A 25,879-nucleotide genomic window follows, 5' to 3' on the forward strand; every position below is an offset into this window, starting at 1 on the left:
AACCAGGTACGTGTCATCGAATAGTACGAAGGGAAACACGTTTCGTAGTCGTTCGAAGTGGTGGATTGGTGTGCTCGTTCTTCAAATTCTTTACAAATAAGGCTGCGATAATATATAAGTGGAAGTAGGTGAATATTATAAATAATATAAATAATGAAGCATTGACAATAAAGGGATGTATTATAGATAAGAAAAATTCTAATTGAAAAGTGTCTACGACGTTGAATAATATTATCCTAAAATAAAGAAGATCGCATTATTCGATTTAAACAAATTGTAAATGAGAATGAATAAGATAGCGTGTAGATAACGTTCCTTCTTGATCGAATAAAAGATATCAAATATAAACGAATATAGGCAGGAATAAAAAAAAAAAAAGAAAAAAAGAAGACAAAAGAAAGATAAACGAAGACAATGAACAACTCGAATATTCAGGATAAAAGAATTCATAAACGGAAGTCAACATTTTGGGCATACGTTCTTTGGCTCTTTGGTGGTCTAATCGGTGCTCATCATATCTATCTTGGCAGAGACGCTCATGCCTTCCTATATATCAGTACCTTTGGTGGTTATCTAGGACTAGGATGGTTCTGGGACATTTTTAAAATTCCATCCTACGTGGCCGATGCCAATGATGATCCAAATTTTGTCGAACAGTTCAAATATAAAGTTAGAGCCAACCGCAAGGTAATACGATGATTAACCGTTGCTGAATCAGCTTTAAGTTCGCTATAGATAACGATATCGTAATTTGATATGTATGCAGTATAACGAATGAAAAAACAAACGAAGTATGTTTCGAATTCTTCTTTTAGCCACCGTTTTCTACTATACGATTTGCCGCTGGAAATGCAGTTGCTTATTTCTGGGCTGAAATTTATTGTAGTGCTATACCGCAGGACGAGATAAACGGGATTAATTTCCGGCATTTGATAATTCTGACACCAGCAGTCATTGCTCTAGGTAATATGTTTTTTCGTGAAACTATATTTTTAATACTATATAATATACATACTAACAAATATACGTTTCAACACTTTAAAACTCATTTACTTAATATTTATGAATAATGGATTTTAAGATAATAAGAATTCTCAAGGTCTAATTCTCCGAGTTAGATAGTACAGTAGCTTAAAGGGATTCTCTTCTTATGCGTTTGCAATGAGTTACATCATGAATTCTTATGATCACAATTTTTATATAATTTTGATGATCAAGGTCTAATGCGAAAGATTTTCTATACGAGATTCTTATTTCTAATTTTTGAAAAAAATATTATTTTATTCGCAATAATCATATACTAAAATAAATATTTTTCAAGAGTAATTATCACGCAAGTCTGTTTTGAAAATTGCATACAATAATCTCGTGTAAAAAAATTTTTATCTTTTGAATGAGCTCTTCATTTTCAAAATTAGGCAAAATTGCGACCATGAGAATTCATGACGTAAATTCTGTCTTTAGCCATTTTATTTCAATTTATCAAGGCGCAGTGGCACTACTTCGAGTTCGTGTCAAAACAGTCGAATCTCCTTTTCTCACTATACGCTTATACGGCGTGGATATTTGTTGCTTTGTATGTTTGAATAATCGATTCCTCGAAAGAAAAGAAATTGATATGATCCATAACTCTCTGATGTAGCGAAAAAAAAACTATAAATAAATATATTATACAAGGGAATTTACTTACTATGCATTTGCAACAGTTTACGCCATGAATTTTCATGCCCGTATTTTTTATCTGATTTCGTTAATCAAAGGCTCATTCGAAAGATAAAGGTTGTTTTTTATTTGAAATTATCCTTCAAATTTTTGAAAAATGTTATTTTCTTTTTATATGTTTTTTCTATTTTCTAAGAGTATTTTTTATGCAAATAAAAGTATGTTTCGAGAATCGGAAACAATGATCTTGTGTAAAAAAAACTTTTATTTTTCGAATGAGCCATTGATTATTAAAATCAGACAAGAATTGCAACAAAAAAATTTATGATTTAAACCCTTGCAATACGTTATATGGATTTAGACAGCAGGTATGCTTTTTAATACGCAATTGAGAAAATGACGCATGAGTTATATCTAATCTTTATTTATCCGATTTCTTTAAACTAACGATTAAACTATAGATTTTAAAACAATTATTCCTACAACGAATAAATTCAGTTAGCCATATATCATTGATTATAATCAAGTAGTGATAATTATGATTTAAAATAATGCAATATTTACCGCACTTTTACTTGTTAGTGATTTGGTTTTTTTTTGTTCTCTTTATTTTTTTTTTTTTCTTTTTTTTTTTTTCAAAAACAACGGATATGTTTCTCTAATTCTCTCACGCATTACTTCTTTTAAATCATTTATATTGTCCGTTATTTTTAACTCGACGTTTATATCGAAATGTGTTATTCAATTATTTATACATACGTATACAAAAATTTATTGTTATTCTGATGAAAATTGCAAAATGATGTTTGCGAAAGAAGCTATGTCCTGACGTGGGATGAAGATATGATCATAATCAAGTTTCAATTACGACCTTGGTTATACATTTTTTATTTATAATCCTTGGAAAAAATTCCTAATTTCTGCAATTCCGATGGGTTAAACCTAGTTATCTTAGAATCATTTACGTAGACTTTCATTAGACTCCAGGCAATAATTTATCCTTCAATGGTTCGTCCTTTTATACCTCTTCTCTTTCATACTAACTCTTATCCTACATATAATATATGTCTATACATATATAATATCTATTCAACGAGACAAGTCCGGAGACATAAATAAGACAGTCGCGTGCAAAGCGTGTGATAAATGCATGAGACTCCAACTGTTGATTGGTAAATAATAATCAATTGTTGAATTCAGAATAAAATTTACATACTTATGTAGGTCATAGTTAGGGACTTGCTTCGACTCTCCGCTCAAAAACTGTTTTACTATTTCATAAGTGTGAATGCGCTCCTGATCTGACTCACGTGTACCTCACGTGCATTTGTTTACATCTCTTGACTCATCTGGTGTTTAAGGCTATAGATACGACGGCTATAGTAGATACGACGGCTATAGATACGACGCATCACCAATAAGAATTTGTTTTACGATATAAATACACATTATTTATAGAATTATAAATATAATTAATACATACAATAAATAGTACATAAATTTGCGACAAAAAAACAAGATATTGTCGAATATTTTATAAAAAATAATAATTAGTGAATACATATTTATATATTGAATATTATACAAATTCTATTTCCATTAAAAAAATATATATATACATATTAAATATTATATATTAAATATTATTTTTATAAAAATCAAAACATGTTTTGGTTACTATTAAAATAATATGTAATATATAAGTTCTCATTAATTTTTCTATCTTTAACAAAATAATCGATAAAAAATCTTGTTTGCAGTCGCAAGTTTATATATTTAATATGCATATAGTTTATATACTTCATGTTATTAAACAAAATAGTACCGGCGCTGTGTCCGATTTAGCAAAGATTACCGCAAAGTAAATCATTAGCGAAAGAAATAAATATAAGAGATCGGATAACATAAATTTATTATAATAATGCCCTACTAATCATGAAGAGAGGAGATACTTTTTAAACAAAATTTTAGCTTTCAATGTAGGAAATATAAAAAAAAACATTTCGCACTTCTAATCGCTTATCAGCTTAAAATATATAGTTTTACTGCTATATTCCAAGGCTTTTGAAAAAATTAAAGAATACTTTTTCTTTTAATTTTAGAGATATATAACAGCGTTCCTCATCACAGGTACATGAAATTTACTTTTGTTCAATTCTAAATATTATTTTTGTAGGTGAGTTTAGGCCAGAGTATTTGAAAAACAACAAATGCTTTTATTAAAATAAAGATATAAACAAATTCTCTACTGTCTCCCTATAAAGATATACAAACTTCCTCTCGTCTGTACATTCGCTTAACACTCGATACTCGATAAAACTCAATTACTCTTCATTCTGCTCTGCTCTCTTATACTTTCTAATCCATTCTATTTTGTTATACTCTGTTTTCTACTCTGTTCTCTTTTATGCCTAACCTTCATATGGGTTATCGTTTATTTCTTTCGCACGCTCATTATCGCTATCTTTCATTCATATATATCTGTTAGGACGCGGACATACGAATTGCGTCCAGACAAAATGTATTCAGTCAAAATGCGTTTAAACAAAGTGCGCCTAAATTCCGCCTAATCTCCACACGTGCATAAACATTCATCTTTATCGTTCATATGACACTTATATTCCTAGGATTACGTTCTTATCATAAATATTATTCCTAGCATTCTTCCAAGATTTACATATATGAACATTAACCTAATCCTACAATAATACATACATATAATATATATATATATATATATATATATATATATATATATAAAATATATTATATATTAAATATTATTTTTATAAAAATCAAAATATGTTTTAATTTCTATTAAAATAATATATAATATATAAGTATTCACTAATTATTCAATAATAATCCATATCGAAAATAATCGATAATTTATGCTATAAGTGATCAAATATAAGAAAAACTGACGGAATTATTCAACTTCGATCCTATCCCTATGATTTCTGAATTATGAATCTTTGATGCTTGCCATTTAAACTTTGCTGCTAAACTTTGCTTATAAGATTTTTACATCTCCAATGTATAAAATATAAAGAGAAGTAAACATTTTTCTAAAATTTAATAATGAGACATAAAAGTTAGATTTGTTAATATGAATAACTGGCTAGAATCGTTTGTACAAAACTCATTAAAATTACCCGAAGGAGTTACCGCAATTTCTTCGTATGAGTATCGCAAAACTTGTTTCCTTGCGTTTGGAACGAATCAGAAAAGCTAAACATCAATTTACCCATACAGTTTGTTTATATTCCAAATATTCAATTCAACGCTTCAAGATTCTATGTACAATTGACCCAATAAAGCTTTAGATTTTTCTGGTTACTATTAGTACACTGTGTAGATTATTGACATCTTTTTTTTTATACTACGAGACGGTATTATAAGTTCGTCTAAGTAATTTAATACCTTTCGTATTTTAATACCGTTCGCAATCAATTCGTGCATTTCCATAAATTCGTTAAGTTCATACAAAACGATAAATATTTATAACTATTCTCTTGAATTGACACGTGCAAAAAACGGTTTTTTGAATTAAGAACACTAAATAAACTAGCTTCTTATAATTTATCGTCGATCAATGGAAGAGCGTATCTATCCTTAACAATTTTCTTATTTAATTAATGATAATCTACACACATATAAATACTACCATTTATTTTCTTTACGATTGCAATAGAATTTTCTTTTTCGAAATACTTAGTCTTGCAATTTGATATAAATCGTCGCGCATAACTGATACATGAGTATATCGTTGTTTAATTACTATTTCCATTTTTATGTTGACTTGCTTAGATGAACTTGGCTCATAATGCTCTATCATCTCTAATAGATTGCATTTAACATCAACATCATTTACATTATTTAAATTAATTGAGTTTTTAGGATCTTTATTATCCTTACTGTTCAAAATCAAGAATGACTATGCAAAATATATTTGGCAGTTAAACCTACGCAGAAATTTTTTTGAACTCGCGCTAACAATGCAATAATAAGCATGTCTCCAATTATAACAGACTTATAAATTCGATTATCCGATTTGCATACGTTAGTTCATTTGATTTGTCTTTCTTTTTTTTGCACAATTCGAACCCACACAGCCGAATTCGCCGCATCGGAAATATTTCACGCCTTTCTTTCCCTAATTTATTTAACCGCAGCACATTATCACAATTGCAGCACCGCCTGTCCAAATTTCTTCTCCTGTATACATGACGTCATCTTTCCTAATTCTTTTTTCGATCTCTTAGCTTGATCCCTCGGTATCCTGCCATTTGCACTACTATGACTGCTATGATCTTGATTCCTCATATTGTTTTTTGTCGTCACAATTCTTTGTGGTCCATGCGCCGTATAACATTATTTACTGATTCATCTTGAATCAGTAAATTTTATTTATTATTCACTGATTCATCTTGAATACTTTTTATAATATATTGAATTATAATATATTGTATATATTTTTATAATATATTGAATTTATAATATAGTAAATTTTTTATTCAACTTCGATTTCCGCATGACTATTTATTTCATGCATGGTTATCATTCTGTATATATATTAATACATATGTAATAATGTAATAAAATTCATCGTCGACTTTTCTCATTCAAATTAATTCCGCACGAATCTATTGCTATTGACGATCCTGCCAAACTCCTTGATCAATGATTTTCAACCATATCCACAAATCAGCACATTACACTAATCCTCGCAGTAATCACTTGGCAAAGATTATTTTCTGCGCTTGTGACTACTGACAAATTTCAATCACTTCTTCAAAATCTTTTAGCCAATATATTAAATCGCAAAGAGGTTCTTTTCCCTATTTTCCTGATAATAAGAAATACTAAATATTGCTAGTGGATAGATGATTCTGAGAATTAATTTTAAGGTTAATTAAAGACAAGGATAGCGGCTTCAGAGACAAAAAAATGACAACAGCACCTAAAATGACGAACTGTCGAAGATTAGCTGACCAATTGCATTTTTTTTCTTATTGCGTATTATCTCATTAGTACGTGAAGCTGCACGTGCTACTACCGAGTTTCTCTGAACCGGCAATATAATATAGATTATATAGATATACAGAATATCCCATCTAAATGTAACCATCTAAAAAGTAAAACACATTCATTTGTGATGATACAAAATATATTTTACATACAATTGGAATGATATCAAATGACGAATACGCTGCAAAGAATATTTTAGTGCTTTAGTCATTTTTCAAGGTCGCCGATATTTTTTTTGTATATACCTAAGTGTATATTTTTTCCCCTAGCATGTCGTAGCTAGGATTAAAAAGGAAAAAAGGAAAAAATTAGGAACAAAAAAATTTCACACATATGTAATAATATGTTCTGACACAATCGATATAATTAATCCTGGAAATAATTTTTAATATTTCATTTTAATTTTAGGAATTAAAGATCAATTCAAGGACATGTCATTATATATATTCAAGCATACAACATACAAGGGAAAAAAATATTCACTTACATATATCAGGAAAAAGAAGAATCGACGATTTTCGCAAAAAAATATTTTTTACAGCGTATTCGCCCCTTTTAGGTTGGACATACAGTATAGAACCCTCTTTCGAAATATTCTTTATATTCTTTAAATATTCTTTCCTGGAAAATTGTTCGAAATTAGAAATTGTTTCTTATAACATTGTGATCTTATCATAGGAAACATTTCTGAAGAAATGTTAACAAATTCATTTAATTGTTAGACAATCCTCTAAAATCATTCTGTTTATCAAAAACTTATAAAAATTAAAATTAATTCAAAATAAATGTCTTGTTATTTAACAGGAGTTTGGACAGTTGGAAACATTGGTAAAGAAGAAGGTACCATATGGGCAGCACTTGTTGCAGCTTATCTCGTTTATCCAATTCTATATTACATCGGCGATGACACCATTTGGGTATTTCTCATGGTGCTTGCATCGAATTTAGCATTCGACACATTCAGCAAACGATGGCGTTTAAAACCAAAAAAGAAGCAAAGATGGATCAAAAGAATGCTAGCTCTATTCTTAGCTATTAGTTTGTACTTTTCATTGATAGGTAGTTATCTATACTTCAATGCTGTTATCACGGACAGTGAAAATGAAGAAATTAAATTGTCAGATGCGATTGGACATTTCTTTACTTCACCTATTTGGCTTGATCTTAAGGTTTGTTTCTAATGTGTTCTTTAACGATTCTTCGATAATATAACATAGAAAAAAGTATTGTAAACGTATATGCATAAATTGTATAATATTTTTTTTTATTTCATATTTCTAGGCGAGTTTGGAAGCAACCTGGAATCAAGCGGTTCATCAAGGATTTTGGGCAACCTGGGCTCAAATCGTGGATCTATCTGATCCACGAGGTGAAATAAACGCTTATAAGGTATGATTTTTTTACACGATATACAAAATTAATATATGTTCTAGAGTATTCTAGAGAAAATAATAGTTATAGGATTTCTTTTTGTTAATTTCAAACTTTAAAATCATTTCCTTTGAAAAGGTTATTTTTGTACAAAAGACACTTCATATAATATCTTTGATACTATGAAAAAACATACATCGTTCTTTCTCACCGTAGATTCTTGGCCTATCTCAAACGGCCTCGCAAAGCGAAATTACGGCTAAATGGAGAACTCTTTCAAGAGATAATCATCCAGACAAAATTAAGGGTACGAAAGAGGAGAGGCGAAAGGCTCAAGAAAAGTTTATGGAAATACAGCAGGCTTATGAAATACTATCTAAAGCTAAAAATCGAAGGCAACGTCGAAATCGAAGATCGGAATGAAAAATTCTCGAGATCGAACTATTTTCAATGTCAAATGAGACGTTTATTTAAACAATCGTGTGATCATCATAGTAGTCCATACAAAAGTTTCATACCGCACGTACTTAAAAGAAGTTTAACATCATTCATTAAGAGTAAACACTTGTTCGGGCAATTCGCCAAACGGCTTTCTTCGGCGTCGTTGCTCTCAGGATAAATATTTAAATGTTCAAGGGCAATGTGACTCTTCGTTTTCGCACTTTTGGTGATCGACGTAAAACGTAATTCCACCATTAAGTTTATCATTCCACAAAAAATTTTCAACGAGTGCCTTAGATCGCATCGAAGCAATCGATTAAGAACGTTGATAATCTAAAAATATAAAGCTCCGACCGGCTCGAAAAATGTTTATAAGCTTTGACTACGGCGTCATGGCGTTTACGTCGAAACACACACAATTTTAAACGGCGATCGTAAAACGTGGAAACACTTTGAGAATCCTCGTAGAATTTAAAGGAACTCCCTTTGATCTTTGATCTTTAATTTTCCACCATAAACTCACTGCTCCTGGACGATAAAAACGATCAGCTATTTATAAAAAAGCTATCATACCTATGAGTTATTCGATTCGAAAAGGTCGTCGCGTTTAAGAAAGATTATACAACGTAAACACAATGTGATTTTCTTTTTCCTTTCAATGGAATTTTGCGGAACGATCAACTACTTGCTTTTCTTTTTCGTTCTCGGTGGCTTCACAATGGTACTTTCGATTCTTTCCACGAAACTCGCGCCACACTTTTCGCCGGTTTTCTCGATGAAATCTTGCGGCGAAACTAGGGTGATCCTAAAAACAAAGAAAAAAAGAAATTAACAAAATGATGACCACGATAAGACGTTAGCGTCTGATCATATTTTTTTTTCCTATTTTTATACGACGAAAAATAAAAAAAAAACGCCCTTGTTTCAATTCAAGTTGTCAGTTCGTACCTTAACTGCGGTACACTAAGAGGTCGGAGAAGACTCTTGACAACTGGTGGCACTTGACCGTTCTTTGGCAACGCAGGACTACTTGCGCAGAGAGCTGCACTCGTCAATTGCGAAACCAAGGAAAAGGAACTTCGGTCGGGACCCGAACTCGTTCGAAATACTTTTCTAATCCTCGATTTCAAACCTGTTGAGGAGGTTGGTAACGGTGTTGTTGGAATAGGCGTTACCTGTGATACAAATTAAAGTTTTTCATTAATAAGGATGAGTTCTTAAAGATTAAAAAAGAGAATTTAGGTATTTTGCATTATTAATAAAATGACCATAAAAATACCTATATTATTATTATTAATTTAATTTTTATTGTTATTTTTTTAAATATAGGTATTTTTATTAATAATAACAATGTGTTTTTTTTATTAATAAAAAATGTAAATATTTTTATTATTATATCGTTGTATAGAAATAGATTTTTTATTATTACGAAAAGAAAAATCTATTTTTATAATAATTACTGAAATTTAATGATATTCTATATTGGACTTATTCGATTAATTTTAATATTATTATAATGTATAGATACGTTGACAATAAATATGTACGAATAAATTCGAACATTTTTGTTTTATTTTACAAGCCTACGTACTTTTCCCTGAAGAACTTTCGCTGCTAATTCTGGTTCACTACCCCAACGACACGATGTGGTTCTCTCTAATAAACGATGTCTTGCGAATCTCTCGATTACTTCGGCACAAACATATCTCCCACAAAATCTTGCCCATTGCTCAGCTCTTAATCCTCTTCCATGATCACGTAACGTGGGGTTTGCTCCTATGATATAAAAAATAATAATAAGAAGAAATGATCAAAAAATGTTATGATAATCGATGCTAAATTTCATTATAAATCGATCAATTATCGATAATAATTAAATGAACTCTTAAGGTAATCTTTTTTGTCTTTGAAGTCAAACATTCATATATTTGTATTTTAATGTTCATTTCATTTTTTTTTGCTTAATCCAATAAGCTAATTCAACATCTTATTGTTATACTATTCTTTCATTATCTAGAAATTCGTTCATAACAATTTGCACTTCTTATTTTTTAAATATATATTTTTTAAGTATAATATATAGTATTACTCAAATTTGTTTTGAAACTATAAATTTCATATAAGCAAGAAATAGACCATATAATAATTATAAATATTCATATCAACAATTAACAATTCTCTTATTTTTTTAATTATGTTTTTATAATAATTTTTCATATTACATAAAGCTATAACGATAACATATCGAGTATTTTTATTATCTTTACGTTTCTATTTCTTATTTGTTCTATAATATAGCCTGAAAATATGAAAACTATAAAACGTTGAACAAGAAATTTACATAATGTGGAGCAAAAAATAAATAAGAAATATTAATGACTATAAATTGGATGACTTTTAAATTCTGTATAAGTAGTACAACCAATATTATTCGTTAGATATCCCATATAAATATTAATATAAGTAATAATCTATTAATTCCTACATAAAAGTGGAAGGAATACTACATTAAAAGGAATTTTCTAGAAAATTGTGTACTATGAAAAAGAAACTCTTAATCGTTTCATAAGAAGATACTCTTTTTCGTATTCCTTATCTTAGCACAAACTTTACTCACCATTTTCTATTTCAGGAAATTATTTGATGGAAAATGTCCATTTATATTTAATTTTAAACGCAAACTATTTATTTACATATAAAATTATAATAAATAAATATATATATATATATATATATATGTATATATAAAAAACATATATAAAAATACTGTGCCTCGTGGCTATTTGAAAGTTCAAAATCTTGCTTTTTTTTCTTTTTTCATTAAATAAAATATTTAAAAATGAAAAATTACTTGTTAATTTCAATCCGAAGACAAATGTTTATTAGTTTCATGTTATATAATTTTTTTTTTTAGAAAGAAAATTATAAAGATTATAAATCACTAACCTGCAAAGAGTAATATTTTAGCGCATTTCGTTCGTCCTTGAAGGGCTGCCTTCATAAGAGGCGTGAATCCCAATGTGTTTCTCGCATCGACCTCGATGTCGGGACACCTTTGAAGAAGAACGTTCAAGCACTCGGTTTGACCTACGATATGAAGAAGTAAATAAAAAAGCCTACTTTAGCCTGCCTGCAGTGAATCACAGAAATATATGGACAATTTTTGAAACGGAATGCTCAACTGTTTATAGTCTAAACAGAATGCTCTAAACTTTGCGAGCAAATATAAATAAATATCTAAAGAATAGAAAAATTCGAGTTCGTTTACTTTCTTCTTCATTTTAGATTTACCAAAAAGTTTTTTGTCAGCTTATATGAAAAATACACAACTATATTTAAATAAAACATCATTTTTTAATCCTTATTATTCCAAGAATATTATAACATGTTTGCCAATGTATTTTCAAATGAATCTTGTAAATTTTAACATGTCAAAAAAAGACGCTACATATTTTTTATAAGATAGTCGTATATTATTAAAAATATTTATAAATATTGCGTAAGTACAAATACTAAAAACAAAACAAAATGAAAATTAATGTCGGCTAGAATAATAAGGGTTAAAAAAATAAAAAAATAAAGATATAAATAGAACGCGCAGAACTTTTTGGTTAACCTAATATATTCAACAATTTTAATTTATTAATAAATAAACTTAGAAAATTTATTAATAAATAATAAACTTAGAAAAAAATTGTAAAAAGTTTATATTTATTTCTTTTTATCGCTAATATAACATATCACTTTTCGTCGGTCTAAAAATATTTTTTAAATTCGTGGAAAATCCCTGAATATTTGTACGATGTATTATGATTTAATGAATAAGTATGTAGATATGTATATAGGTGTATATATATAAATATATATATATATATATATATTGTATATATATATATATGTGTATATATATATGTATATATACGTGTAGATAATGGTGGACTCGGTAACACACGCACAAGATGAAGGCAGATTTTTCAGTGCACGTCATCACGTACCACGCAAGTATCGAATATTCCAAAGTCAGTTATTTTCGGTAACGTTGGTTAGCATTGCCTACACACATACGAGACTTTGGCATTAGCCTCGAGTCGCGTTCCAAGCATTTTCTAATCGATTTTTCGCTGACTGTTTACAAAATTTCGAAAGGTACGGGCAAAGCGAGTAGGCTCTTGAAGTTTAACAGATTCTACCGACAGAACTCTCCAACGAATTTACGAAAGATCTGAAAACTCAACGAGTTCTCACGAACTCAATAAATTTTCGCAAACAATCGGAAAGAAAATTATCGTTAAATGTTTGTAGAATGGATCGTATTAACAATAATAAATGTCATTAAATTTTAGAAAATAAAGAGGCGAATTATCAAGTCTTTCACTTTAAAGAATGTAATATATAAATCATCCAATATTATTTAAATATCAAGAATACTTACATATACGAGCTTTGAGTAAAACGAACATAGTGAATATTTAAATCATTCAATATTATTTATATATCCAGAATATTTATATATCCAGAATATATAATCTGTCGCTTGAATCATTGTTCTTTACGATTCAATATTATTGCTATAAATACGGGCAATTCATTGTACAAATTGTTCTTGTAGTTGTTACAATGAAAAAGATTGAGATAGAAATTTACAAAAAATATTTAACATGTAAATAAAAAGAAAAAAAAATACATATGCTGAATGGATTACGTTTATTATAATAAATGTGTCGAACTACGGGAAATAAAAAAGAAAACAATTAAGAATTATTCTAATTTGAAATTAATTTAAAAAATGTTCGAATTTTATTTATTCAATGTACTTAAGATCGTATATGTATGTAAGCCTTGAATAAGAAAAAGATAGGAAACGATAATCTATCTTTTGCATCTCTATGACTCAACAATATTGCTATGGAACATGCAATCCGTTTCATTGTTACGGAAAGGACCAGGACAGGAACTTGTAGCAAATGTTGAAGATGTTAATGAAAAAAAAAAAAAAAAAAAAAAAAAAAAGAAAGAAAGAAAGAAAAAACCAGAAAAAATCTGAAAAATAAGAAACAATTATTTGTTAAACTGAAGAAAAAAATAATTTTCTTTATAATTTACTCACCAGCTTGAGCCGCGAAATGAAGTGGTGTGTTGCCTTCGTTGTCAGGAAGGTTAGGATCGGCACCCTCGAAGGACAATGCCAACTCCAACATCGCCGCAGCACCATTTCCAGCCATGTAGCTTATAGCCGTCTACAAACATGAACATGTAATCACGACGTTAGTTGATTTTCTTAACGGACAAATTGATATGCCAGGAGAAGTGCCGTGACGCGAGAGAATCCGGATGCTTTCGAACGTGACGTCAACATCGTGCGTGGGCGATACTATAATTTCAACGGTTCCATATTAATAATTATCTTTATAAATAATCATAAAACATAATCAAACAATAATCAAATAAATGTAATTGTTTTATTTCCCCTTCTTTGACGACCATTTTTATTCGTATTACTTTTTATTTACATTTTATTTAACACGACATCGAATTCTTTTTATTCGGAGAATCCTCGATTATTGATTTTATTTTTCTTTCATTATTAATTAATAATATTTAATATTTTATGTATCATTTATATCGTGACTCCATTAATTTTTCAACCGTTTTGGCTTTTAACCTTTCTTCTTTATTTAATTATTTTTCTACTTAACTTTAAAAACGATTACGAAAAAGATCCATTTTTTTTCTATAAAAATACATAAAAAATATTTAGTAAGGCTAGTTCGACTAATAAGAACAAGATTACAATGATTTTGCATCTTAATGAGAACTACATATGTAACGAAATATAATGATTGTCTAAAGAGAGAGAGAGAGAGAGAGAGGGAGAGGGAGAGAGAGAGAGAGAGAGAGAGAGAGAGTTATAAGTATCAAATTAAAATATTTTTATAAAAACAAAATGGATTTTTGTAACCATATTAACTACTGTATTGTTATTACTGTATTAAATTTAAATTAAATTTGAAACTTACAGTATTAAATTTAATTGTAAAAATAATTAAATAAAGAAAAAATAGGTCAATAAATTACAGGAGTCGATGCCAAGATGCTAAATTGAAAAAAAAAGAAAAAAAGAGAAAAAAGAAAGAAAGAAAAAATCAACGGTAATTCCGATATAAATTCGTTTGTTATGTTATTGTATTGTTCTATTTAAAATTAAAATGACGTAATGTTAAATGTTAAAATAGCAAACATCTGAAAAGATGATGGCAAATTCGCAGCAGGTTAATCTGAGAAAATACGTAATGCTCATCCACGCACACATTAGACTTTGTCTATGTGTGTATGTTATTGTGTGTGTGATTATGTTGCAAGAGAAATAAGTGTTTGTGATTTCTAAAAAGAAAGAAAAGAGAGAGAGGGAGAGAGAGAAAAAAAAGAAAGAGGGAGAGGGGAGAGAGGGAGAGAGAAAAAAACAGACGATACAACACATGTCATCGGTTTCATTCTGTAACAACGTTGATCTCGGCAAGACACATAATGGACTATCCGTTGAGGATCAATTTATTAAGTGGGCACTGACGTTCGTGCGATCGTCCCAACGTTATTACTTTACTTGCGTCACTATACGCCACATGAAAATACACACTAGTAGGTGCTAAGCACGAAACGACGATTTACTGGGTGTGGATTTGTTCCATCGTTACGGGGAACATTTGCAGTGATCTTATCACATTTTTATGCGGCTATGAATTGACTTTCTTTTCGTAATATTTTTAACGGTTCATAAAAAAGAAAAAGAACAAAAATATATATAAATAATTGAAAACACGATTTTCATCAAAAAATATTTTACATTCTATTCTTAATCCGAGCGTATTAAATCAACAAATTTATTTTCATATTTGATCTCACATAAAATTTTCGAAATTTCATCTTTTATTGACAACGAATACAACTGTCATATTAAAAAAAAAAAAAAAAAAAAAAAAAAAAAAAAAAAATGTACATATACATTTAATCGTATCGACAAATATTTTTACTTAATTTATCGTCTTTAACGAAAAATTAAACTTTAATTTTTGTTCACTTCGGCATAGAATTAATGTTTTATTTTTAATAAATTATCGTTAATTAAGTTGATGTTTTGATTATAAATTTATCATGTATATACTGTTCTACGACACTATAGAAAAGAACGGAAGTACGTAGTCATGCAAGATCGACAAGAGAATATCGATCTCGACAAGACGATGCCGGTGATCCATGATAATATTCAACGTAAATCAACGATGCATAGCACGTTATCGGAAGACATAACGAGAACAAGAAAAAAAAAGAGAGAGAGAAAAGAAAGAGAGAGGTAGAGGAAGAAAAAGAAAGAGAAGGACCTTTCCAATTGGTAGTACCCGTAATTAGAATAGCTAAGCACGCAAGTCTCTCTTTCTCTCTCTCTCTCTCTCTCTCTCTCTCTCTCTCTCTCTCCCTCCCTCTCTCTTTATTTCTAATCGTAGAACTCTTTTCAGCAGCTAAATATATTCCTCTTATTTACTTCCATTTAAATAACATGTTTCATACGTTTCGTCAACACAGATATTAATTAATATTATTTTCAAAAATCTTTATTAATTATTCCATAAAGTAGTTTAACTTCCATTACTCATTCGCCATTATCTAGTCATTCATCATCATTTCTTTCGTTTTCTCATATTAATTATTGAAATAAATTATATTGATATCACTCTCAAGTAATATTTTTCTAACGACTTCAAATCCATCATCATCATCATCAATTTTAATGAATTAGAAAGAGAAGAAGAAGACTAAGAAGAGAAAGAAGAAGGTCATTCGTATACTTGATATGGTCAGAACCTAAGAAGAGGGTAACTTGACTTTAATCTCGGCACGATATTAACGCATACGGAATGCGGTCAGAAACATTACATATGGAAACGTTCATTACGTTTTGCTGCTTTGAAGAAAATAGCGAAGGATATGTATATATAATACATTGTAAATCTCTTTGAATGATTTTATTCTCAGAATGTTCATGTTACTCATTGATCTTCGAAAGGTTTGAGAATAAGAAGAAATAAACAAAGAAAAAAGAGAGAAATGAAGAGAAGGAAAAAGACGTTCTTATTATTTATAAAATTATAATATATGTGTATGTATGTATGCATATGCATGTGTGTCTAAAAGGATAATAATTGAAAACTGATATATTACATTAAAAATAACTTTTTGTTTATAAGGAAAAATTAAAGAAATATTCTCATCGTTTGCCAATGTATAATGTACAAAAATAATAATTGAAAACTAATATATTATAATAAATATATTTTCATTCATCAGAGAGAGAGAGAGAGAGAGAGAGAGAGAAAGAGAGAAACACACATACACACATAAATAGGCAGACAACAGTTAGAAAGATTTTTGTCATTTGCAAAAGTATAATATAAAAAAAAAATAATAATTGAAAACTAATACGTGTGTATGCGTGCGATGTATGTTACAATAAAGATATCTCTTCGTTTGAAAAGCAGTCGATCTCTTATTCAACGTCGCCATTCAAAAGATATTCCTTTTTCTGCATTTGCTGTGGAAAATCAATAAGCGCGCGCGTACACGACTAATGTATATGGTAAGCTATAAATACAAATTGTCATTCCGCGCGGTCGAGTTTCTGTATCCATCAGAGAAGTTGTTCCTTTGAATTCTCTTTCGCCGAAGACATCCTTCGAAATAGTATATAGCGTAGATTGTAAAGTATCTGCTGAGTTATATTTCTATACAGGATGTTCCACTTTGATCGATTCCACGTGAGTATCATTGAAGGTTTTCAGAGATATCAACAATATTTATGTTATTATTTATGTCTTTGTATTTTTTTCCTGAATTTTGTATCTGATGTTTTTGAATATATGTAGGTTAATTTTTTTTATATATATAGTTTAATTTTCAATTTCTTTGCTTTTCATCTAAATAAATTCGTTTACTTTAATCTAAAAATGTTTAATTTATTATTAAGAAAAAGTAGAAGAATTTCGAATGTTGAATTTCATTTTATATCCATTTTCTTTTCTTTTTTCTTTTTTTTTTTTTAATAACAAATTGAATCTTTTAACAGTTTCATTCTATCTTTCTCTGTCTTTTTCCAGGTGGAAAATTTTCCACGAAAGACATTACGTGGGTGTCGATACAATTCGTATACTTCGTGAAATGATTTCGAATGAAATTGGTTGGAATAACAATCAAACGAAGCAGCTCGTATTCTCGAACGGCGAAGAAAAACAAAGGAATCGTGCTTATCGTAACACGATCGGCATCGTAAACGGAACAATGAATTTCTCTATCTTGAAGTATATCTTCTGACGTAACGAGTATAAAATACGAGACAACTGGTTCACAAATTTGATGTATCTCTTCAAATTAAAGTCCTTCACACATGTATCAATGTAAAACAAAAGACGTAAATCGTAGAGATAAAAAAAAATTTTATAAAGATGAAATTTTTACGGCATATGTCTTACGTTCAATCTATCACATACCCTTTCCTGCATTTAAACTTGATATTTGAATTTTTATAAATCCAACTCGGTAACAATATACAGATTTAGATATTACGTACCTATATATTGCAATTGAAATTTTCAAAAGAGCATTTGTCTTTTCGTTTAATAAAATGTTAATCCTATTAATAGAAAAATAAAAATGCAACAAAAAGGCAACAATTAACACTTAAGAATGATATTTACGCACAATTTTTTTATGATCACCTTTTATTGATCAAAATTTATGTCTTACGGCAGTTTTATGTGATGACATTTACATACTACGATTTACGTTTTACATCTTATGTATTACATCAATGCATATGAGAACGTCTTTAACATCAGAATTTTGTTTAAAGTTCATCATGTACATATATATCTATGACCATTAATTCCTTGGTTCCTATGGTATTATTTTATAACGAAAAATATCAATATATTTCTGTAATGTTTATATCTATCGAAAATATGACAAGCCAATGAAATATATCTAGAAACAAGCAATATGCCAATAATAGCAATTTTCTCATCGATATGACAATTTGTAAATAAACAAGTCTGAAAACTGATTATTAGCTTTCTCTCTCTTTCTCTTTCTCTTTCTATAGAGATATTAAACATCCATTACGTAAATTATTATAAAATAAATGATTCAATATGTAATAAATCTAGGAATCTTTTTTATCTCCGTAACTTCGTAGAATTACTTCGGGAATGGATTCTGTACATGAAAACAATTAAAAAAGTTCATATAAATATACGCTATATTTAATCTTGTTTTCACTTAATAACGAGTTTTATGTTAGAATAATTCTATCGAAAAATGGAAGTAGCTGAATTAATTTCATCTACTTATTTATAAACAGAGCTTAATATCTGATGTTGAATAAAGTGATTATAACTTGCGAAGTTATTTGAAATTTATCGTCTAGAAAATGTCATTTGATTTACAATGTTAAAATACTTCACGTGAGAAATGTACAAGACTACCTGAAAATACGAACAATATCTAGAGAAATGGAGAAGGTAAGACAATCAATGATAAAATGTCTCCAATCTTATATTCAGATTCAAAGAGATTATTTTATACACCTTTTCAGCCAAGGTAAACAGAGATAATATATTGAAAAAGATATTGCTATAACTTTAAAACAAGATCAAATAGAGCATGTATAAAGTTTTTTTTATTGCTTTAATGTGAAGAATCTACCATCAGAACGGTTCTTCGAAGCTACAGGACATTCTGTATATATATATATATACATACACGGAGAGAGAAAATTTATATTATATAAAATCTTCTAATCACTTATTTGTTTTATAATAATTCACGTAATGGATATTTAATACCAATCTGACTTGAAAATCACACATCTGTTGACAGATTACTTTCGTTTCTCATTATTTTTAAATAATCATAATGACGAAAAAACTGTTCTCATTAGTTTTTCACATCTTTATTACATAGAAACATTATTGTCACACGATTATATACGTATAACTGATGGAAATTATTATAGATAAATTATAAATTAATAACTTTGGATATATATACATATCTATGTAACGAAAATATTTAAAAAATATTATGACGAATTACGATCTTCTATCTTTATAACGAAATCAAAATATATTACCAAATATTACTAAAAAATATTACAAAAAAAATATATATATACATACATAATGAGGAGACTTAAGTATTCAACACAATAGGAATAATTCTATATATATATATATATATATATATATATATATATATATATATATATTCTTATACACAAGCAATAAAAATAATTCAATAAACTCACCCTGCCACTACTGTCAGTCATATTAACGTCGACATCACACAAGTCAGATTTGCGAGCACGCATCACGACTTCTTTCAAAATCGTGTCGTCAGCTTCCATAGCAGCCCTCAAGAGGGCTTTGGGGCCCTCCGAGGGTATTTCCCACGAAGGTGGCACTTTTGTTTTGATAATCTCTTCGCGAGTGGCACGATCTGTCGTTTGATAGAATAAATTTTAGAAAATAATGGATGAGTACTACTGATAAACGAAGTTTAAGATGGGATTGGTTAAAACGTTATTTGTAATACGTATTTTATATACCATAAATTATTGCATTTTATGTTTGAATAAGATTATACTATTAGTTAATCAACTGTAAATTTTAAATGTTCCATATAGAAATAGTACAAATTTACATAAAAAAGTAAGGACGTATTGTGTAAATTGTGATAATCAGCAATATTTTTCTTTATACTGTCTTAATATAATTTATTCCAAAATTCAATTTTTTTTAAATATTATTTTCGTCAACTTTGAAATAAACGGAAACAAATGAATTCTCTTTATCGTTATATTCGAAATAATAATTTATATGGATATTTATATAAATATATAAATATGAATTTTTTGTATTCATAGTTTCATTATTCTATTTATAACAGAAATGAAAATGATTAATAACAATTATTTTACATTGTTATTTAATTATTTTTTATTCAATGGTATTTATCTTACGATAATTAATTAGTTAACTATATCATCGTGACTATTAACACATTGAAGACATAGACAAAAAATATATTTAAAAAATCACCAATCTAATGACTTCTTTGTGCTAGATAATATAATAAAAGCACGAAAGAGACACGTAATTACCTTGAAGAACGCCCTTGTGGTAGACCTTGACCTCGTGAATAGTTGGCTTACGATAGGGTGCTCGCTTCTTTTCAAAACTAGTATCCGAGCTGAAGGACACCGATTTTTTCACGTTGACCCCAACGTTTTTTTTCCAGCTAGTTGACAAATTCTGGGTGCTAGTCGATTGTCCTAACACCGGTCTGAGCTCGTTCTCGCTGTTATTTAAAATCGAAAAGTATCCTTTCAAAATAGAATATCTCGATCTATACCCATTTGATTTCGAAGATCCAGTAAATGAAGTAAAAGAATCTTCGGTAACGTTAACTCTCTTCTCAGTTGATCTATGACTCGTTTGAGTTAAACTCGCTAAAAAGGCTGATGATCTTTTCAATATACCTTCGTCGTGTCTTCTTTCGTCTTTCACAAGAGCTTTCTCCTTTCGCTGTAAACCTAATAAAAGAAGTATAAGATAAAATCTAATAAAAGGAGTATAAGATAAGAAGATTCAAAATCATTTTTATAAAAAAAAGAAAAAGCTTTAGAAAGAATCTTACAATCCTTCAATTTTTTTATGGCGACCTTCAGAACCACGATGAACGAGATCAACCAATCGAAATCATGATTCAATGTGACAGAAGGTATGTATGCCATATCAATGACGTATGATGCAAGAAGATATGTACGATGTTAAAAAATATTGCCGTAAGGCGTTACGCGTGAAAATCGTAAATCAAGTCTGCTTACGTTGACATATGTGTAGGGACATATCTACATATGCTCAAAGAGTTTTCTGTTAAAATATTGACTATTAATTAATCTAATCTTGTTATAACATTCTACTTTTTTTCTTTACTTTACTTTGATTACAAACTGGTTAAGAGTCAAATGAAAATTGATAGTTTGTCAAACGAAAAGATAAATTTATGAGACCACGATACAGTAAAAATAAAACATCGTAAATATAAAAAAAACCAATGAAGACAATACCTTCCTCAAGAATCGCTGGGACGGACACGGATTTAGCTAAAATTCGTGTACTATCATTGTAAGCTCGACCTTGTCTGGTGGTAGAGGGTTGTGACCTCTCAATGTCCTTTGACAAATATTTCCCAGTTAAATCTCTTCCGAGGAACACAGATGTACACGAATTTGACTCCTTCGCATAGATCTTGCTCGAGTTGACGAAAGACGCTCGTTTCTTCGGAACGTCCCCCGACGTCTCACCGACGGTGTAGTTATTTCGAGAAAGCTCGCCTCTGGAGGCGACGATGCTGTAATTGTTGACGACGTTGCTTGTCCTACGTGTCTTCTCGTTCTTCTGATAACTCTTCTGATAACTGTTCTGCTCTCCGTAAACGCGTCGAATTTTCTGTCACACAAACAATTCAATAAATAATGATTAAGATCATTATTTTGAATGATCTAATAAACTTATTAATTCAATAAATACACTTAATTACAAAGTATTCGTATCAATTTTATAAGCTGGATATTTAATTAATATTACTATAATTTTTATTATTATTATTATTATTATTATTATTATTATTACTATTGTTATTATATACATATAATTTGAATATTTAATCATTTGAATTATTTAAATATTTAATAATACAAACTTCTAGAGTTGTAATTTGAATAAAAGCCAATAACGAATTATAAATTTTATATTATTATTTTATATTATTATATTATAAATTGGAATGTTTAATTATTATATATATATATATATATATATATATATATATATAATTTGAATATATATTTTAATAATTCAAAATATTCTAATATTTAATGGTACGAACTTATAAAATTCTCAAACTTATGTAAACTTCGATACGGGTCAATAACAAATCATGATCATTTTTCGAACAAAAATGTTACTTCGTTAGAAAGTTAGCAGGTCTATCGTATCCAACAAAATTAACATGCAAAAGGGTCGCGATAAAAAGAGCGCAGCACTAGTTGATCGATGCAGGTATGCGTGCAGCGATTTCAACGACCTATTTTTTCTCTTTTATAACGTTGATAGGTCTTACGTTAGTTGAGGTAACTTAATTTCCTGGAAAAGAAAAAAAAAACAAAAAATTTTGTTTTCTTTTTCCAAAAAAACGTTAAACGATATAAACATTTCTTATTAATTGTATTAAATAATAGCGTTTTCTTTTTTTTTTTGCGATTAATTAAAACTATTCTGTTAATAACGTCATATCATTGAAATAATTCAAAGTATTTTATTTTACTTCATTTACTTTCATTAAAACATTGTCCAATGAATCGCTGATAAATATATATATATTTTCATTGCACGCAACACTGCACATGTGAAATTCGCGATTTTTTTTTTCTTTTCTTCTTTATCAAAATATCACCTTCGACGTAGAATCTTTTTTCTTTAAAAACTTTTGACGAAACAAGCACTGATCTTCGTTGGATTTCTATCGGTACTCTTACGATCGTCTCGCAAGACGTATACACGAGTTCTAGCGGCTCTCTTTAAACACGCTATTTATATGTCGGTTAAGCTCTCGCGCCTCGGTCGGTGCCTCGTGTGCGCATAAACGTACGCACGACTGATTAACATATGTACGCATGTGTGCATGTATTATATATATACTATATACATATATATATATATATATATACATATATGTATATATGTATATATGTACATATGTATGTATGTATAGTAAAATGCATTAATGGGAATCTGGTGGGAGTATCCCCTCCGGTTTGCCAAGCTTCTTTTTTCATGTCTTCTGTTATTTCTCCATTTTTATTGTCTAAACGGAAATATCATTGTGTAAGTCGAAAATTCACACGCATAACGCACACTGATCAACACGCACGTGATCATTGGAAATATTTTTTTCTTTCTCCTTACCGAATCATTTTGTATCAGATCATACAGTGTATTTTGAATTGGTAATTATTTTAGAAAGGAATTAATATACTGCACCAAGGTATGTTAAGAATTAAATACAGAAAATAATTATTGGTAGTGGTATTGATAAAAAAGTAAAAGAAAAAAGAAAAAATCCATATTGTCTAATATCAAAGAAAACAATTAATCGATCAATTTGAAGGGTTGAATTATACGATCAACACTGGTTAAAACTAACCACCATTATTTTTTCATTATTTTTTTGTGTTTTCAATACTTAACATACATTACACAGCACCATTCATATCTTTAAATGTACTTACCAATTCAAAATACTTTGTCCAATTTTGAAAGAACTACTTTATTCGAAACTTCTCTTCAATGTATACATTGGCACACTCACACATATATACATTTCTAAAGACAACTTCAACCCTTCCCATCAATTAATGTAGGATCATTCAGATGATCTCTTTAGTTAGAATACTTAAAAAAAATTTATGAAGAAATCACTTCGTCTTGATTGGTGAACAATCTATGAGGATAGACCGTGCATTAACAATGACGAGAAACGACGAGCTTACTTGTCGCGTGGTCGATCGAAGAGTGTCGACTGGGTTTTCGCCGGACTCGCCAATCATGTTGCTCGCTATACTGCTGCCGGTCATACTTTCATTGGCTGTCACGATATTCACCCTTCGATAACCCGCCATTGTTGACATAGGATCTCCAAATTCAAATGGTTCCTAAAAATTCATTCGAAAATAATCAATGAAATTAATCAAATTCAATGAAATCAAAAGGAATATAATAGTTAACGAATATAAATTTCAATTATGGTCGATGAACGTTTGTGAAAATTTTATGATACGATATAAATATCGTTAAATGATATACCTCAACAATATTGTTTTGGCCTAAGATTACCTTTATTTTCTTGTTTTTCGTACATTAAACGTATGTAGTCGCGATAGTCGTGCCAACGACCGAGCGAGTTTCGAACTACGAAGAGAAAGAAAGACAGAAAGAGAAGAGAGAGAGAAAGAAGGAGAAAGAGAGAGAGAGAGAGAGAGAGAGAGAGAGAGAGAGAGAGAGAATAAAGCTACTATTCTACGTAAGGTATATTTCTACGAGTGCACGTAAATTCGTATTTTCGTTTCTCTGCGTATGCTATTTTGGCACTGTTACATCGACCGATGAGCCTTGTCGCCGATCTTTTTGGCATTTATCCAACTTTTCAATTTTCCCAGTATACAGCTTAGTATCTAGTCATACTCTCTCGACGAATCTAATATCACCATAGAATACTCTGATTGACTAATTGTCATTTGAAATCACAAGTCTTCTGTTGAAAGATCTCATCGATAATCGATCAAAAATAATACAATATCATGCAAGAAATTTTAAAATAACACTATACAAATTTGTCTTAATTTATTTTTATTAATTAATTAATTATATTAATTATCATTAAGTAATCATGCTTAATGATTTATTAAAGAAGATAATAAAGAAAAACAAATTGTTTTGTGTATGTTTCTATTATTAATTAGTCATATCTTAACTTTAATTATTAAATCGTTAATTGAACAATTGTTATTATTATTAATTAAATTTAATAATTATTTATAAATAATAATAATACAAAATTAATTATTTCGTCTGATTATATCTTAGAAGAATTATTTTAATTTTTGTTTTTTTCCAATGAATCGTCTTAATGATTATTTTTATCGCATTTTAAAGAAAAGTCTGGCATAAATTTAATATTAAGATCAATATTCAGTTGGTGCAATGCACGTTCTCTTGGTTCCTTAATTCGAAAGAGAATGCAATGTACGGTCCGGAAGCCACGACCGATTAACTTCAGACGGTGCATACTTTCTGACATTGATAGACGTAAACGTATGTGAAACTTTTCGCGCTTCATGCCGTTAGTTTATTTTGACCTTGAAAAGTTTTTCTCCATTTGTATGAACAAGCCTTGTTAAAACATATTTCTCGCACACTTTCATCTTCCAAGTTTTTTTTTTCTTTCACCCATTGAAACGAATCTATTGTAAAAATTTATGTATATTCTCTTGAGATTTATTTCTAAATCGAATATAAAAGTTCAAACGAACGTTTGATTTTGTTTTATGTTTGAACAGAAAAAAAAAATCGTATCGAATCGAATTTAACGAAATAAAAATTATCTAGTATTAAATAATAATTTGTTTAATACAAGAGTAATAAGTAATCGTCATAATGGGTTTTTATTACAGAAAAAAGAAACAGAAAAACAAACAAAAAAGTAAGTT

General features: G+C 29.1%; 2 protein-coding genes across 12 annotated transcripts in view; one reads left to right on the forward strand and one right to left on the reverse strand.

Moving 5' to 3' along the window:
• LOC124953206 (dnaJ homolog subfamily C member 22) lies at nucleotides 1-9,812 on the forward strand. The gene is made up of 5 exons (XM_047504254.1): nucleotides 1-687; nucleotides 816-963; nucleotides 7,498-7,862; nucleotides 7,975-8,082; nucleotides 8,281-9,812. Exons 1-5 carry the CDS (start codon nucleotides 415-417, stop codon nucleotides 8,485-8,487), a joined length of 1,101 nt encoding a protein of 366 aa, XP_047360210.1. The 5' UTR covers nucleotides 1-414; the 3' UTR covers nucleotides 8,488-9,812.
• LOC124953203 overlaps nucleotides 8,507-25,879 on the reverse strand; it is a 22,263-nt gene continuing 4,890 nt past the window's right edge. For 5 of the 11 annotated variants that reach the window (XM_047504241.1, XM_047504243.1, XM_047504245.1 and 2 more), the window contains 9 exons: nucleotides 24,164-24,325; nucleotides 21,680-22,061; nucleotides 20,711-21,142; nucleotides 19,856-20,046; nucleotides 13,613-13,742; nucleotides 11,452-11,592; nucleotides 10,097-10,281; nucleotides 9,454-9,680; nucleotides 8,507-9,310 (listed from right to left, as the gene is read on the reverse strand). In XM_047504241.1, coding sequence (XP_047360197.1) covers nucleotides 9,187-9,310; nucleotides 9,454-9,680; nucleotides 10,097-10,281; nucleotides 11,452-11,592; nucleotides 13,613-13,742; nucleotides 19,856-20,046; nucleotides 20,711-21,142; nucleotides 21,680-22,061; nucleotides 24,164-24,325 — 1,974 coding nt within the window. In that variant the 3' untranslated portion in view covers nucleotides 8,507-9,186. Of the gene's footprint in view, nucleotides 9,311-9,453; nucleotides 9,681-10,096; nucleotides 10,282-11,451; nucleotides 11,593-13,612; nucleotides 13,743-19,855; nucleotides 20,047-20,710; nucleotides 21,143-21,679; nucleotides 22,062-22,947; nucleotides 23,439-23,982; nucleotides 24,135-24,163; nucleotides 24,326-24,506; nucleotides 24,624-25,879 lie in introns of those variants that run through there. The other 6 variants (XM_047504247.1, XM_047504249.1, XM_047504251.1 and 3 more) reach the window with 4 other exon arrangements.

The sequence above is a fragment of the Vespa velutina genome, chromosome 11 (genome assembly GCF_912470025.1).
Source record: "Vespa velutina chromosome 11, iVesVel2.1, whole genome shotgun sequence".
NCBI lineage: Eukaryota > Metazoa > Arthropoda > Insecta > Hymenoptera > Vespidae > Vespa > Vespa velutina.

Coding starts and splice junctions, on each gene's coding strand:
- LOC124953206 (XM_047504254.1), top strand. CDS start 415: ATGAACAACTCGAATATTCAGGATAAAAGAATTCATAAACGGAAGTCA. Junction 688..815: donor AAGTTAGAGCCAACCGCAAG/GTAATACGATGA, acceptor TTCTTCTTTTAG/CCACCGTTTTCTACTATACG. Junction 8,083..8,280: donor GTGAAATAAACGCTTATAAG/GTATGATTTTTT, acceptor TTCTCACCGTAG/ATTCTTGGCCTATCTCAAAC.